At 37.9% G+C, this 18049-nt stretch overlaps 1 protein-coding gene across 3 annotated transcripts in view; it reads left to right on the top strand.

The window, feature by feature from the left end:
* The window catches only part of BBS9 (Bardet-Biedl syndrome 9), a 491843-nt gene that overhangs the window by 178810 nt on the left and 294984 nt on the right, over positions 1 to 18049 (top strand). For all 3 annotated transcript variants that reach the window (XM_055420896.2, XM_055420898.2, XM_055420895.2), the window contains exon 10: positions 13883 to 14064. In XM_055420896.2, the coding sequence (XP_055276871.2) occupies positions 13883 to 14064 (182 nt within the window). The remainder of the gene's footprint in view (positions 1 to 13882; positions 14065 to 18049) is intronic.

Below are 18049 nucleotides of genomic sequence, written 5' to 3'. Positions count from 1 at the left end.
AAACAATGGAAACAGTGACAAACTTTATTTTCTTGGGCTCCAAAATCACTGCAGATGGTGACTGTAGCCACAAAATTAAAAGACGCTTGCTCCTTGGAAGAAAAACTATGATGAACCTAGAGAGCATATTAAAAAGTAGAGACATCACTTTGCTGACAAAGGCCTGTATAGTCAAAGCTATGGTTTTTCCAGTAGTCATGTATGGATGTGAGAGTTGGATAATAAAGAAGGCTCAGTGCCACAGAATTGATGCTTTCTGTATTTCTGGAGAAAGAGAGACTCTTGAGAGTCCCTTGGACTAAAAGGAGATCAAACCAGTCAGTCCTAAAGGAAATCAATCTTAAATGTTCATTGGAAGGATTGATACTGAAACAGAAGCTTCAGTACTTTGGCCACCTGATGTGAAGAACTGACTCCTTGGGAAAGACTCTGATGCTGGGAAAGATTGAAGGCAGGAGGAGAAGGGGATGACAGGATGGATGAGATGGTTGGATGGCGTCACTGACTCAATCGGCATGAGTTTGAACAAACTCTGGGAGATAGTGAAGCACCAGGGAAGCCTGGTGTGCTGCAGTGCGTGGGGTCCCAGAGAGCTGAGCACGATTGAGTGACTAAACAGCAACATTGTCCGTTTTGAGCTGGGTTTAGCTGGATGATTTTTCTGCTCTGTTCTTGTGTATTGCTTATCTGGGGATACTGTAACAAATTCCAACAAACTTGGTACTTAAATACAATTTTCTTGTTGTTCAGTTGCTAAGTTGTGTCCGACTCTGTGACCCAATGAACTGCAGCACACCAGGCTTCCCTGTCCCTCACCACCTCTTAGAATTTGCTCAAACTTGTGGCAGAAAGTGAAGAAGAACTAAAGAGCCTCTTGATGAAAGTGAAAGAGGAGAGTGAAAAAGCTGGCTTAAAACTCAACATTCAGAAAACTAAGCTCATGGCATCTGATCCCATCACTTCATGGCAAATAGATGGGAAACAGTAGAAACAGTGGCAGATTCTATTTTTGGGGCCTCAAAATCACTGCAGATGGTGACTGCAGCCATGAAATTAAAAGACGCTTACTCCTTGGAAGGAAAGTTATGACCAACCTAGACAGCATATTAAAAAGCAGAGACATTACTTTGTCAACAAAGATCCATCTTGTCAAAGCTATGGTTTTTCCAGTGGTCATGTATGGATGTGAGAGTCAGCCTATAAAGAAAGCTAAGTGCTGAAGAATTGATGCTTTTTGTTGCGAGCGAAATGACACAAAGACAAGACACACAAAAGACAGACAAAGACACAACTCCGGCTGGGGGAAAAATTCTGCGCAAGACCCCTTGTGGTTTATTTTTATACCCCAGTAGCTGGACACATACCAAAATCTAAGCAATGCATTCTTCTACCAAATAAGGACAAAAAGCCAAGCACATTTCAAGGACGGGAGGAACAAAGGTAGGAAGTGACCACATCATGTTTACTAAGAAGCCTGCCTAGAACTCCAGCCTCTTCCTTGTTTTTAAGGAGGGCATGTTCCCTCATATGCGAGCAGACCATTAACCTTGGATGTTGTGTGCAGGCTTCCTGGCAGAACATCCTGTTTGCAAGCATGCTCTGCCCAAGCAGAGAGTCTTGTTTGCAGGCACATCTCTGCTTCCTTAACCATTCTTTTTCGTGGTCACTGCCGGACTCCTACAGCTTTTGAACTGTGGTATTGAAGAAGATTCTAGAGAGTCCCTTGGACTGCAAAGAGATCCAACCAGTCCATTCTAAAGGAGATCAATCCTGGGTGTTCATTGGCAGGACTGATGTTGAACCTGAAACTCCAGTACTTTGGCCACCTCATGCGAAGAGCTGACTCATTAAAAAAGACCCTGATGCTGGGAAAGATTGAGGGCAGGAGGAGAAGGGGACGACAGAGAATGAGATGGTTGGATGGCATCACTGACTCAATAGACATGAGTTTGGGTGAACTCTAAGAGTTGGTGATGGATAGGGATGCCTGGCGTGCTTTGGTTCATGGCGTCCCAAAGAGTCAGACACAACTGAGCAACTGAAATGAACTGAATGTGTTTATTGAGTCAATGATGCCATCCGACCATCTCTTCCTCTGTCGTCCCCTTCTCCTCCTGCCTTCAATCTTTCCCAGCCTCAAGGTCTTTTCAAATGATTCAGCTGTTTGCATCAGGTGACCAAAGTATTGGAGCTTCAGCTTCAGCACCAGTTCTTCCAATGAATATTCAGGGTTGATTTCGTTTAGGATTGACTAGTTTGATCTCCTTGCTGTCTCAGGGACTCTCAGGAGTCTTTTCCAACACCACAATTCGAGAGCATCAAGTCTTTGGCACTCAGCCTTCTTTATAGTCCAACTGTCACATCTATACATGACTACTGGAAAAACCATAGCGTTGACTATGTGGACGTTTGTCAGCAAAGTAATGTATCTGCTTTTAAATACACTGTCTAGGTTTGTCATAGGTGTTCTTCCAAGGAGCAAGCGTCTTTTTGTTTTTTGTTTTGTTGTTGTTTATTTTATTTTGTTTTAATATTTCTTTTCTTTTTTAAAAAATCAATTTATTTCTTTTAATTGGAGGCTAATTACTTTACAACATTGTAGTGTTTTTTGCCATACATTGACATGAATCAGCCATGGGTGTACATGTGTTCCCCATCCTGAATCCCCCTCCCACCTCACTCACCATCCCATCCCTCAGGGTTATCCCAGTGCACTGGACCTGAGCACCCTGTCTCATGCATCTGTTTCACATATGGTAATATACATGTTTCGATGCTATTCTCTCAAATCATCCCACCCTTGCCCTCTCCCACAGAGTCCAAATGACTGTTCTATACATCAGTGTCTGTTTCGCTGTCTTGCATATATGGTCATCGTTACTATCTTTCTAAATTCCATATATATGCGTTGACATACTGTATTGGTGTTTTTCTTTCTGACTTACTTCACTCTGTATAATAGGCTCCAGTTTCATTCACCTCATTAGAACTGATTAAAATATATTCTTTTTAATAGCTGAGTAACTGGATGTTCATTGGAGGGACTGATGCTAAAGCTGAAACTCCAATACTTTGGCCACCTCATGCGACGAGTTGACTCACTGGAAAAGACTCTGATGCTGGGAAAGGTTGGGGGCGGGAGGAGAAGGGGACGATGGAGAATGAGATGGCTGGATGGCATCACCGACTCTGTGGACATGAGTTTGAGTGAACTCCGGGAGTTGGTGATGGACAGGGAGGCCTGGCATGCTGTGATTCATGGGGTCGCGGAGAGTCGGACACGACTGAGCGACTGAACTGAACTGAACTGAATATTCCATTGTGTATATGTACCACAGCTTTCTTATCCATTCATCTCCCATTGGACATCTAGGTTGCTTCCATGTCCTAGCTATTGTAAACAGTGCTGCGATGAACATTGGGGTACACATGTCTCTTTCAATTCTGGTTTCCTTGGTGTATATGTCCAGCAGTGGGATTGCTGGGTCATATGGCAGTTCTATTTCCAGTTTTTTAAAGAATCTCCACACTGTTCTCCATAGTGGCTATACTAGTTTGCATTCCCACCAACAGTGTAAGAGGGTTCCCTTTTCTCCACACCCTCTCCAGCATTTATTTTTTATAAACTTTTTGATAGCAGCCATTCTGACCATTGTGAGATGGTACCTCATTGTGGTTTTGATTTGCATCTCTTTGATAATGAGTGATATTGAGCATATTTTCATGTATTTGTTAGCCATCTGGATGTCTTCTTTGGAGAAATGTTTGTTTAGTTCTTTGGCCCATTTTTTGATTGGGTCGTTTATTGTTCTGGAATTGAGCTGCAGGAGCTGCTTGTATATTTTTGAGATTAATTCTTTGTCAGTTGCTTCATTTGCTATTATTTTCTGCTATTCTGAAGGCTGTCTTTTCACCCTGCTTATAGTTTCCTTCATTGTGTGAAAGCTTTTAAGTTTAATAAGGTCCCATTTGTTTATTTTTGCTTTTATTTCCATTACTCTGGGAAGAGGGTCATGGAGGATCCTGGTGTGATTTATGTCAGAGAGTATTCTGCCTATGCTCTCCACTAGGAGTTTTATAGTTTCTGGTCTTAAGTTTAGATCTTTAATCCATTTTGAGTTTATTTTTGTATATGGTGTTTGAAAATGTTCTACTTTCATTCTTTTACAAGTGGTTGACCAGTTTTCCCAGCACCACTTGTTAAAGAGATTGTCTTGTCTCCATTGTATATTCTTGCCTCCTTCGTCAAAGATAAGATATCCATAGGTGTGTGGATTTGTCTCTGGGCTTTCTGTTTTGTTCTATTGATCTATATTTCTGTCTTTTTGCCAGTACCATCCTGTCTTGATGACTATAGCTTTGTAGTATAGTTTGTAGTCAGATAGGTTGATTCCTTCAGTTCCATTCTTCTATCTCAAGATTGCTTTGACTGTTTGAGGGGTTTTTTTTTTTTGTATTTCCATACAAATTGTGAAATTATTTGTTCTAGTTCTCTGAAAAATTACTAGAGTTAATCACTGAATATTGTAAAGTTGCAGGATATAAAATTAACACACAGAAATCCCTTGTATTCCTATACACTAACAATGAGAAAACAGAGAAATTAAGGAAACAATTCCTTTCCTGATTGCAACCAAAAGAATAAACTACTGAGGAATAAATCTACCTAAAAAACAAAAGACCTAGATATAGAAAACTATAAAACACTGGTGAAAGAAATCAAAGATTACACAAATAGATGGAGAAATAGACCATGTTCATGGATCAGAAGAGTCAATATAATTAAAATGAGTATACTACCCAAAGCAATCTATAGATTGAATGCAGTCCCTATCAAGATACCAGTGAAGCAAGCGTCTTTTAATTTTGTGGCTTCAGTCACCATTTGCAGTGATTTTTGGCCCAAGAAAATGCAATCTGACATTGTTTCCACATTTTCCCCTTCTATTTGCCATGAAGTGATAGGACTGGATGCCATGATCTTAGTTTTTTGAGTGTTGAGTTTTAAGTCAGCTTTTTCACTCTCCTCTTTGACTTTCATCAAGAGGCTCTTTAGGTCCTCTTCACTTTCTGCCATTAAAGTGGTATCATCTGCATATCTGAGGTTATTGATATTTCTCCTGCCAATCTTGATTCTAGTTTATGATTCATCCAGCCTGACATTTTGCATGATGTACTCTGCATGTAAGTTAAATAAGCAGGGTGACAGTATACAGTAGAAAAAAATATAAATGTATTTTTTAACAGTTTCCATGGACAGAAGTCCAAATCAAGGTGTGACTGAATATTTCCTTTTAAAGGCCCTGAGGGAGAATGTATTCCATTCTTCTTTCCCAGCTTCTGTTTGGCAACCCTTGCTATTCCCTGGTTTGTAGATACATTACTCCAGTGTCTCTCCATGTCTGTCTTTTCCTGATCTCCTCCTTTGTTTCTCTGTCACTTTTCATTTTTTGTCTCTTTTAAGGACACATATAATTGGTTTATATCCCATCAATCCAAGAGACTCTCATTATTCTCTTAGCTAAAGCAAGAGACAGGTCTAGTCCAGATTGAAGAGGTGGGGGACTAGACTGCAATCCTTGATGAAAGAAGCTATGCAGTCACATTGCAAGAGCTGTGGATACATAGCAGGAGAAAATTTGGGCCGTATTTTCAATCTACCACACTGATAAAGAGAAATGGGCAGGATGGAAGTGAGAGTTGAATAAGGGTGGGAATGGGTGCTAAAGTATGAGGCAGGTCCCAGGTCATGTCAAGGTGGATTGCATTCATTATCACTACAAGTATTGAGTGTTGCTGATATCATTTTATACATATTCGTATATCTATGTATATATTTTATTTGCTTCTTTTTAAACCCTCCAACTTTTCTGTTATGGAAATTTTTAAATATATACAGAGTAAGTGGACGGTATCATGAACTGCCTTGTATTCAGTGCCCAGTTTCAGCAATTATCAGAGTTTATGTGGCATTTGTTGTTGTTCAGTCACTCAGTTGTGTCTGACTCTTTGCGACTCCATGGACTGCAGCACGCCATGCATCCCTGTCCTACAGTGTCTCGTAGAGTTTGCTCAAACTCATGCCATCCAACCGTCTCATCGTCTGTTGCCCCCTTCTCCTCTTGTCCTCTGTCTTTCCCAGTATCAGGGTGTTTTCCAATGAGTAGGCTCTTGGGAAGTCTTCTAATAGTGATTTTAATTTTCATTTCCCTAATGACTAATAATATTGAGCATTTTTCTTAGTTTTCTTAGTTTGTTGACAAGTTTTATACTTTACTTTGTAAAGTGGCTGTGGAGGTTTTTCCTAGTTGAGTTTGTTGTGTGTATGTGTTTTCATTTATTATGACAGTTCTTTATGTACTGAAGAATTGATGCTTTTGAACTGTGGTGCTGAAGACTCTTGAGAGTCCCTTGGACTGCAAGGAGATCCAACCAGTCCATCCTAAAGGAGATCAGTCGTGGTTGGTCATTGGAAGGACTGATGTTGAAGCTGAAACTCCAATACTTTGACCATCTGATGTGGAGAGCTGACTCATTGGAAAAGACCCTGATGCTGGGAAAGATTGAGGGCAGGAGGAAAAGGGGACGACAGAGGATGAGAGGTTGGATGGCATCACTGACTCAATGGACATGGGTTTGGGTGGACTCCAGGAATTGGTGATGGACAGGGAGGCCTGGCATGCTGAGATTTTGGGGTCACAAAGAGTCGGACACGGCTGAATGACTGAACTGAACTGAATGTAAGTTTCCATGTTACTCTCTCCATACATCTCACCCTCTTCTCACCTCTCCCCGTTTCCATATCTCTATGTCTGTTTCTCCATTGCTCTCCTGCAAATAAATTCTTTGGTACCGTCTTTCTAGATTCCATATATATGTGTTAGGATATGACATTCATCTTTCTCTTTCTGACTTACTTCAGTCTGTATAATAGATTCTAGGTTCATCCACCTCATTAGAATTGATTCAAAGGCATTCCTTTTTATAGCTGAGTATTATTCCATTGTATATATACCACAACTTCTTTATCCATTCATCTGTCAATGGGCATGTAAGTTGCTTCTATGTTCTAGCTATTGTAAATAGTGCTGCAGTGAACGCTGGGGTACATGTGTTTTTTTTCAATTTTGGTTTCCTTAGGGTATTTGCCTAGGAGTGGGATTGCTGGGTCATATGGTGGTTTTATCCCTATTTTTTTTTAAAGGAATCTCCATACTGTCTTCCACAGTAGCTGTATCAATTTACATTCCCACCAACAGTGGAAGAGCATTCCCTTTTCTCCACACCCTCTCCAGCATTTATTGTTGTAGACTTTTTGATGATGGCCATTCTGACTGGTGTGAGTATATATCTCATTGTAGTTTTGATTTGCATTTCTCTAATAACGAACGATGTTGAGTGTCTTTTCCTGTGTTTGTTAGCCATCTGTATGTCTTCTTTGGAGAAATGTCTGTTTAGGTCTTTTTCCCATTTTTTTGATTGGGTTGGTTGTTTTTCTGTTATTGACTTGTATGAGCTGCTTTGGAAGTTAATCCTTTGTCAGTTGTTTCATTTGCTATTATTTTCTCCCATTCTGAGGGTTGTCTTTTCACCTTGCTTATAGTTTCCTTTGTTGTGCAAAAGTTTTTAAGTTTAATCAGGTCCCACTTGTTTACACTCGTTTTTATTTCCATTACTCTAGGAGGTGGGTCATAGAGGATTTTGCTTTGATTTATGTCACCGAGTGTTCTGCCTGTGCTTTCCTCTAAGAGTTTTATAGTTTCTGGTCTTACATTTAGGTCTTCAATCCATTTTGAGTTTATCTTTGTGTATGGTTAGGAATTGTTCTGATTTCATTCTTTTACATGTAGTTGTCCAGTTTTCACAGCACCACTTATCGAAGAGGCTGTCTTTGCCCCATTGTGTACTCCTGTCTCCTTTGTCAAAAATAAGGTCCCCATAGGTGCATGGGTTTATTTCTGGGCTTTATATCTTGTTCCATTGGTTTATATTTCTGTTTTTGCTGAAGCGTAGATTTGTATGCTACAGGAATAAACAAACATTTCTCATTGGCAAAAATGTGTGATGATAATGATTCCTATTTTGATTATTAAAGATTTGTTTGAGCTTAGTTATAATGATTTAAAATTCACGGTCTGAAATAGCAATTACTTTTGAACCAATCTCAATGTGAGGAACTAACTGTAATCATTTTATATTTAATTTTATAGATTAAAGCAAGTATCATTTACATAACCTTGGAGAATTTGTTTCTTTTAGTTTTTTATTTGCCATATTTGACTCTTTAATACTTAGGCATTTTGTTTGAAAAAAAGCTCTTCTGTACTTCATTTATAGTTCAGTTAAATGTCAAATCATTTTGTTTCTTAGCATTTAATATTTGCTGAATATATAATCCACTCTAAAAAATCATTTTGTATGAAGTGTCATTTGTTGCCTTCTGAGGGCAGCTATATAGAAATGGAAATTTCATATCTGAGGCCAGAAATTCTGTAGCTTTTTGCAGCTGTGCTTATTATCTCATGGTAACCAGTATCTATTATTTTCTGTTTTTCCAGGGTTTCATTCTTCTTTTTTTTTTGTAAAGTTAAGGCATATGAAACCTCTCTTCATAAGGTTATTGGGGTGATTAAGTGAGACAATGTGATTATATCTTCTAAATATGTTTTTATCTTTCCCTTTTCTTCATTCTCATTGTCCTTGCCTGTCCTTCCTGTATTAACCCCCCCAGAGTGGTCTCTCTACAAGCAGTTAGAATAGATCTTTGTCAAAGATGAATCAGATCTTGCTACTTCTCACTCTTCTAGTTTAAAACCTTTGTGATTTCTTATTTCTTAAGTATAAAATTCACAATTTTTAACAGAGTTTACAAGGGCCTTAAGATTTTACTCTATGCAATTCTGTTGTTATTGTTTAGTCACTAGGTTGTGTCTGAGTCTTTGGGACATGATGGACTGTAGCCTGCCAGGCTCCTCTGTCCATGGGATTTCCCAGGCAAGAATACTGGAGTGGATTGCCACTCCCTTCTCCAGGGGATCTTCCCGACCCAGTGATGGGACCTTTGTCTCCTGGTTTGGCAGGCAGATTATCACTGAGTTACCTAGGAAGCCTATGTAATTTCTACATCCCTCTGAACTTTCTTCAGTCTAACCACTTTGAGCTTCTTAGTTTCACTGCTTGTGTAATACATTTCCTTTTCTTGGAAAGATGAAAGACTTAAGGGATAACATATTTAAATTGGAGGTAAGCAGCCAAAATCGGGAGCTCAGTTGTAGTCATGTCAGGCTTTAGATGTCTATTCGCCTTCCAAGTGGAGATATCAAGTAGGCCACTGGATGTACACAATTTGACTTCAGGTGAGAGGTCTGTTTGGAGATATAAATGGAGCTGGCACATAAAGGGTATTTAAAGTCATGGGATGGAAAGAGTTCACCAAGGCCAGAGTTCTCTGCCTTTAATCTGTTCACTTTTTTCTTTTTTTAAAAAATCTCTGAGAATCTACTTATAAGTCAGGATCTAGCTTCTGCATCCTTCGCCCAGTGAAGACTTGCTCTGCTGTTTCATGTATGGTCATTGTACTGCACTCTTCATATAGCATCTGACATGTTCTGTTGCAATTGCTTTTTTTTAAAATAGGTTTTCCTTTGCAACTAGACCAGAAGTTTTTTCTATGGAGTCAGCACCATATCTTATTTGCCTTTGTAACTCTGGTATGCTGCTGCTGCTGCTAAGTCACTTCAGTCGTGTCCGACTCTGTGTGACACCATATGCTGCTGCTGCTAAGTCACTTCAGTCGTGTCCGACTCTGTGTGACCCCATAGACGGAAGCCCACCAGGCTCCCCCGTCCCTGGGATTCTCCAGGCAAGAACACTGGAGTGGGTTGCCATTTCCTTCTCCAGTGTGTGAAAGTAGAAAGTGAAAAGTGAAAGTGAAGTCGCTCAGTCGTGTCCGACCCTTAGAGACCCCACGGACTGCAGCCCACCAGGCTCCTCCATCCATGGGATTTTCTAGGCAATAGTACTGGAGTGGCTTGCCATTGCCTTCTCCGTATAGCAGATGCTTAATAGACATATCTTAAATAAATGATTACAAAGTGACTCAAAATATGTTCAAGTGATCAAGTCTAGCCTGTTTGGGCTAAGGAAGGACTGCCTACACTGAGTCTGCCTGCTGTGCGTAAGGAAATTGCTTTTAAATCATGTGCACTGTATTAAGGCAGAGTAAAAATTGAGTGCAATAAGTAGTATTTAAGTTTTTAAGATTTCTATGATGTCCATATCTCATAGTAAAAATCTTACTGAAGATTTGAGAGCTTGAAATACTTCTATTTTGCATAAGGTGCAGCTGGACAAGAAACCATTTGATTCAATGCATGTTCGTTTGTTTTTATAGCTATTATTCATTTGTTTTTATTGTATTAGTAAAAGAAAGTGTTCATTTTTAAGTTTTTTGAGTATTTAAAATACTTTCAGATTGTTATTTTATAGCTTGGCCTTGTCAGAAAAGGAACTGGATGAAAGTTTTAATTCCATAGATTACTCAACCTTTAAGTAGCTGATTCAAGTGAATTGTACATTCCCTTTGATCTTTTTCTTTGGGGATATACTCATATTTTCATTGATTTGTAAGAGTTCTTTACATGTTAGATGAAAGATATAAAAAATTTTTTATATGTCAAAAACAGTGAATATCCACAACTTTATACAGTTCAACCTAAATCATATATTTTATGTTGGTTGCCAAGGTTTTCCCCAGTTTGTTTGTCTTTCGTTCTTTTTACCATGATGTTATTTTTAAAGCGTATAACAAGTTTAAAGCTTTTTTGTGGTTTAATTTAGAGATCCTTTGCTTTGTAGTCCTCTATTGCTTTTTCACAGCAAAGTTCTTTCCATCTCAAGGGCAGATAAATATTTTTGTAGTTTCATATTTTTAAATTTAACTTTTAAAATCCATCTGGAATTTTGTCTGAATGTATTGTTAGGGCCAGGATCTGTTTACTGAATGATGAAACAATTACTTTCAGATTCCTAAGCTAGCTCTATTGTTTAATTTCATGCTCCATTGCTAAAATCACAAAATTATTATGTCCTAGTAATATAACATCTTTGACCTTGAGTCCTTGTAAAATACATTATTCTGGTTCCTTGGTTTAGCTGATGTATTTCAAGGACCAGTAATAATCCTGAGACTTAATTTGGCAGTGTTAACTCTACTTTAAATGTGTAAGTAATGGGGTACACAATACTTGATTTACTTGATGACATCTTCCAGCATAAAATTCTGTCACTTACATGGACAATAAATATTGTGTAAGAAGATATTTTTTAAGTAGAAAGATTAAAAAAAAATCTTTTTTAACATAAAAAATCAAGATATTTAAAAAAATCTTGTTTTTCTATTTAAATTGGGCTTTATACTTATGTTCAGCTTAACTTTATAAATGATATATATGTATATTAAAAATTTTCTTTGTGTTTAAGATAACGAGTGATGACGTTACTTATATGTTAAGTAGTACTATAGGCCTGTGTCAAACTGCCTGTCCCATCATAGAAATTTCACTGATTTATTCTAAAGTTTTTAGAGCTTGTATTAGTGTTCCTATGGAATAAAACATGCAATGTTAAATGAATCCAGCTATTCTAAATTTTTGTTATTTGATCCAAATTGTATGTAATGGCTCTAATGCCATTGATAAGAAAAAAGTAAATTGCTTAAGTTTTATAATTTAGCGTGAAGGCATTCTGGAGACCCTTGGTAAGCTCTTTCAGTAAGGAGAGATCCTGGCTCCTCTCTTTTCCTATTGAACACCTCAAACCATCAGTAAAGATTTTTTTCTTTTTGAGACACTGAAGAAAGTATGTGTGTATACCACTATCAAACTCTGTCTGAACTCAGAAACTTAATAGGTTCAGATAAATTTTTAGATAAATCCCTGGGTTTAAATTATTGCTTTTTGCCATCTAAAACAGTGGGATGTAACTGATTCTCTAATAAGATATCCAGTTCAAAGACCAAATAAATTTGGATAGTAAGATATACTTATATTGGCTCATGCTAGGTTTCCTTTATAATGGACCCCTCAAAGGGTGAAGATGAAATGGATATATCCCTTTTGGATTCAAAGAGTTGATGATTACCACATTATCTGAGAACCTCTGCCTTTTAGTTTCCTAGTGTTTCCTTAGGACTTATTGTGTTCCCAGAATTTAGTAGGTCAGAGTAGAGTGGGGAACAGACTAACTCAATAGGGACAGAGGTTTGCCCTCTTGAAATGAGTTTGTCCAAGCTGGAAGTTGAGATTTCTATGGCCAGTAGGTGGCTTCAGTTGCCTGAAAAGAAAAGGTCAGGTCCAGAGGTTCTGTAGGGGTGACACATTTTATTTTAGGAAAATAATTTTATTTGGGAGTATTTATTTTCTGAGCTAGATTGGCAGAACAAGTTTCTTCGACTTAAAGACCTTTGAGGATCACCTCCTTTCACCTTTTCATTTCAGAAATAAGGGCATTTAGGAAGACTTCACCAAGTTGACTCAGCTACATTGGGCAGAGTTAGAGCTAGAACCTAAGTATCCTTTTAGTTTTTAGCTAGTTTTTTAATCTGTTGAATCAGTGATACCAATGTATTTTTTATTATTATGAAGTCACAGTACAGAATTAAGTATAAGCCCTGGAGAAAGACTGTGTAGGAATATTGTGTTTACAGCAGATGGTAAAGTTGCTGGTGGCCACCTTATGGGATGAATTGAGCAATGATAGTGTTTACTCTGTCAAGCTGAACTTTTAGATTAATGAGCTACATTTTTTCGTGACCAAAAGAATTTAAAAATTCTTATTTGTTCTGAATGAGTCCTAGACCCTATATATCCTAACTCTTTTTCTTCAGATGAATAACAACATTTTTTTTTCAAGTTATTGTATTTCTCTAGTTTTCTGTTGTTTTTGATTAATATTTAACCTTTATAACAGGGTTGGAAAACTTTTGTAAAAATCAAAGGCCAGTAGAAAACACAACAAACAAAGTCATTATATATCAGTTCAAAAATAACTCATGACAATATTGAGCTTCTTTCCCTCTGAGCAGGATGGGGGAGGAAGCAAATAGCATCATTTCATCTACTTCTATAGGCAATGGCAAGCCACTCCAGTACTCTTGCCTGGAAAATCCCATGGATGGAGGAGCCTGGTGGGCTGCAGTCCATGGGGTTGCTAGGGGTCGGACACGACTGAGCGACTTCACTTTCACTTTTCACTTTCACACATTGGAGAAGGAAATGGCAACCCACTCCAGTGTTCTTGCCTGTAGAATCCCAGAGACAGGGGAGCCTGGTGGGCTTCCGTCTATGGGGTCACACAGAGTCGGACACGACTGAAGCAACTTAGCAGCAGTAGCATCTTAGTAAGTACAGGAAAACATATAACTTTTATTTTTAAACATTTATGCTTAAGTTATCTATAATTTATATATTATGGCTGTTTCTAGAGAATAACAGAGATAAGGAAGAAAAAAAGAGTGAAAGGATGGGGGGGAAAAGAGATAATCAGGATGATAAGAGTGATAGGGAAAGAGCTAGTAAGTGAGAGAAAAGGAGACTTCTATCTAAAAGTGAAGGGGGAGAGAACAGACCAGTGAGCTCCTTGAGTAGGAGTGCACGAGAAGGAAGCCATGGTGAGTGGACCTGGGGAGGGAGGGGGACCATATGTCCCAAGGGTCGAGAGAAACAAAAGGAACAGAGAAGGGCCCACATTTCTTTTCATGGCCTCCTCCATTTTCTTAATGGTATGTGAAGCTGAATTGAATGAAAGTGTAGTTGGTTAAGTCTAAATCCATTAAACATTTTTAATTATGTCTCATTTTCTCTTCCTTTTTTTTTTTTTAAAGTGATTTAAAGGGAGTGATAGTCACTCTGAGTGATGATGGTCATTTGCAGTGTTCATACCTGGGGACAGATCCTTCTTTGTTCCAAGCTCCAAAAGTTGAATCTAGAGAACTAAACTATGATGAACTTGATATGGAGTTGAAAGAACTTCAGAAAGTCATCAAAAATGTTAACAAATCACAAGGTATCTCATTTTCAGCTTTCTGTTGTAATGTTCATCATAAAATTTATATTATTTTGTATATGGATAGTATTTTGTACATGTTGATTTTCTCCCCCAGGCTTAATTAAAATCATTTTTGTAAAAACAGCATTGCTCTTTAACATACTAGTCTTTGTGCTTAATTTGTATACTATAGTTTCTGAAAAATATGTTCTATTTAAGGTAATACTTTTGTTAGTGTGTTTCACAGACAGTGCTATCTAGGTTTTTTCCTTTAAACTCTAAGAAAGGAACATATATTTCTTCAGGTAGTGATTTTAGGCCTTTAGAAGAACATTACAGTTTAGAGTGATCATTTATTAACTTCTAATATCCCTGAAAAAATTTTAGTTGCTTCTTTTAAAGGAAACCAGAGCAGTACATGAGTTACTACTTTATTACTAAAAATGTAGTCATTTGCAGCCTAGTGAGATAATTTATGTTTGTAGTTAATTAGCCATCCAAATGGAGTGTAGCTTGTGGTATGCTGATTTCTAGTGACTCAGAGGCTGATGATATTTTCAGTTCCTGAGTTTTGTATAACTCAATATTATCTTACTTTGGGATTCACAAGGGTATAATTTTATTATAAATTAAAAGGAGAAACAAAACACCAATCCTGCAATTTGAGTTGGACATGTGAAAAGCATTACTTTAAGTTCTCTTCTCAGGGTCAGGTAAAAGTATTTTTTAAATGAGAAAAAATATGGACTATTTTCACATAAAAGAAATGTTAAAACAAGTAGGAATAATAAAAGAAGCAGAGCATCAAAAGCCAACCAAAACAACAGAGCCAATCTTAATCCTGGTCTAATCACTTTCCTAGAGTTATGTATTTTTGAGTCTACATTACCAAGAGAGATTCAGAGGAATTTAGATAATATATTTCAAAATGTGAATATTAAAATAAAATTGTTTTGTTTTGGTTTTACACTTTCTTTTAGAAAGTATTGAAAGTAAACAATTGAAACTTGGGTCTTTTAAGTATCTCCAAATATTTAAAAACCCAATTGTTGTCGGCACCCTCTGGTCAAATCAGTTCAGTTCAGTTCAGTTCAGTCGCTCAGTCGTGTCCGACTCTCCGCGACCCCATGAATCACAGCACGCCAGGCCTCCCTGTCCATCACCAACTCCCGGAGTACACTCAAACTCATGTCCACAGAGTCGGTGATGCCATCCAGCCATCTCATTCTCCGTCGTCCCCTTCTCCTCCCGCCCCCAACCTTTCCCAGCATAGAGAGTAGTTAAAATTGGGTGTGTCATATTGCAATATACACGTTTCCCATTTTTGATGCTAATGTTTTTGGATTAATGGAATATAAGTCTCATTTTGTCATTTAAAAATATAATTGGGGAAGAGTGGAATATATATATATGTGTGTGTGTGTATATATATGTATGTATGTATATATATATATGAAACATGACATTTCCAGAGTTCATTAGATTTAATGTAACTTTTCACTTCAAGTTTTATGTCTTGAGATTGTGACATTTCTATAAACAATGTGCTAGTGATATTTTGATTAACACTTGATTATGTAAAACATTTCTCAGAAAAATCCCTTATAGCTAAGTTACTTTTTGGTGGCCAAAATGATGCTCTTGAGTACTCCAGTCTTTTCACCCAGGGATAGGCTGTTTTACTTGTCATTACTCTGATTCTTCTTTGTATATTGAAATAACTGCTAATTAAGCTAGGGATGAACCCACAGACTTGAGTGCAAAGTTTATTATTTATATAACCTCAAAGTTAATATTTGAAGTTCTCTGCCCCTTCTTTGCCACCATCATTTGATTTTATTCATAAAAATGAAACAGAGACTCTTTTAAAAAAAGGGAAAGACTTTTAACATAGTTTATTTCTAGAATATGGAAAAAATTTACTATTTTTTGCACTTATAAAATTGTGGTGTATTTGTTCATTAAAATACCTATAATTATATAAAAGCACCAAATCATTTCACTATAGCAGATTATGAGAAGTTAAAACTCCGAACTTTTTGATGACCTCATTATTCATTTAAATGCCATCTATTTTAGCAGGGTGACTTTAACTTGCAAAAAAAATGTTCTTTTCAGTCTTGTGGGTTATGTTCAGAACTTAAAGTTTTTTTTTTTTTTTCTTCAAAGCAAGAATTGCAGCAAAATATAAAGCCAACTTAAAGGGTACATTTTGTTGTACACATGGTGTGTATTATCTACCATAATAAAAGTGTTTTTGAAGCTGACTTTATGTGTGTAAGTTTTATGAGGAGTATATGTTATAAGCATGAAATAATATCACTAGTAATAATTTCTGTATGGCTCATGGATTTTGAAGCTTTTCATATTCAAATCATTAGTGAGAATCCTGCCTTGCATTTCTGTTACCAGTAGTCAACAACATCTGTTAATAGACACTTTCAAAAATGGAGTTTCCTTATGATTTATTTAGATAGTTGATATGTTCTTACCTTGGGATAAGTATGAAGGAATGAGTACAGTATTGACATAGACTCCCACACAGCATGTCTTCAGGAAGGAAAAGAGAACAGTAAGATATAGGCATATAACTGAAAGTCTGCACCCATTTGAAATATGTCTAGGATAACTTAAGTTGCTTCTACCATTGAGTGGTAGAAACATTTGTGCTTGGTAACCTTGTTGGAAATTGTGTTGTTCAGACTTACGTCTGGCTGTCTATAACAGAATGCCCAAATAAGGTGGCTTAAACAAGGCAGAGGTTTACTTCTTTCTCATGGAAAAGAAGTCCAGTAATGAGCAGTCCAGGGTTGGTTTGGCAGTTCCACTGTCGTGAGGGACTTTTGAGTCCTTCTCACCTGGGTCTTCTGTTGGTTCAAGGATGGCTTTTGGAACTCCTGCCTCACATCTGCAGCTGAGTCAGCCCACTTATGGATCTTTCCTGGAAGCCACACCCTGAACAACTTCTGCTCATATCTCATTGGCCACTCCAAAGCTGCAAAAGAGGCTGGAAAATTTAGCGTTTTGGTTGAACACTTAGGTTGAGCTCAGGATTAGGCTCCAAGCTTAGGATAAAATTGGACTCTTTTTTAGTAAAGAAGAATCAAAGATTCATTACTGGGTGGGCAGTGAGCAACCTTTTGTGCTCTAAGTTGTGGAAATTCCTATTCCAAATATTGCCGTTTTGGTGAGAATGTCTGGTGGTGGTTGTAGGCAGTTCTTTCTGTGAGACAGTGGGTTCATGTGACATCATCCAAATGCTTTCTATATTTTCAGTCAGCCATCCTCAGGGTTTGGGGGATGTTCCCTCTCAGGGTCACAGGGTTATTTCAGCAGTTCCAGGCAACATGTACAAATATGATTTCCAGGGAAAAGACAGATATTTCTCCCAAGTCTCCCCACTTATTAGGGAAGAATAACTCTCCAAGAACCACATACCAGCACCCCAACTCACACCAGTTCTCACCTCATATCTGCCAGGATTAGGTTCCATGCTCAGGCCTGAAATAACAAAGGTCAGGGGAATGAAATCACCATGCTTGGATTTGACCAATCCAGTGATTAAGATGGAAGTGAATTAGGGGCATTCGATGGAAGTGAATTAGATGAAAGTGAATTAGCAGAATTAGGGGTCTACCACAAAGGAGGAGGAGAAGGGAAGAATGGATGTTAGGGTGGCAGCCAATAATCTGCACATATCTATGTATTATTATGTATTAAGTGAAGGTCACTCAGTTGTGTCCGACGTTGCAACCCCATGGATTACACAGTCCATGGAATTCTTCAAGCCCAGAATACTAAAATACTGGAGTGGGCAGCTGTTCCCTTCTCCAGGAGATCGTCCCAACCCAGGGATCAAACTCAGGTCTCATGCATTCCAGGTGGATTCTTTACCAGCTGAGCCACCAGGGATGCCCTATGTATGTATATATACATGTCAATATGCCAGCAAATTTGAAAAACTCAGCAGTGGCCACAGGACTGGAAAAGGTCAGTTTTCATT

Source organism: Moschus berezovskii, chromosome 3, assembly GCF_049115385.1.
Source record: "Moschus berezovskii isolate FMDL1 chromosome 3, NW_MosBer_1.0, whole genome shotgun sequence".
NCBI classification, from domain to species: Eukaryota; Metazoa; Chordata; class Mammalia; order Artiodactyla; family Moschidae; genus Moschus; species Moschus berezovskii.
The sequence above is the reverse complement of the archived record's forward strand: the minus strand, read 5'-3'. Positions and strand labels throughout refer to the sequence as shown.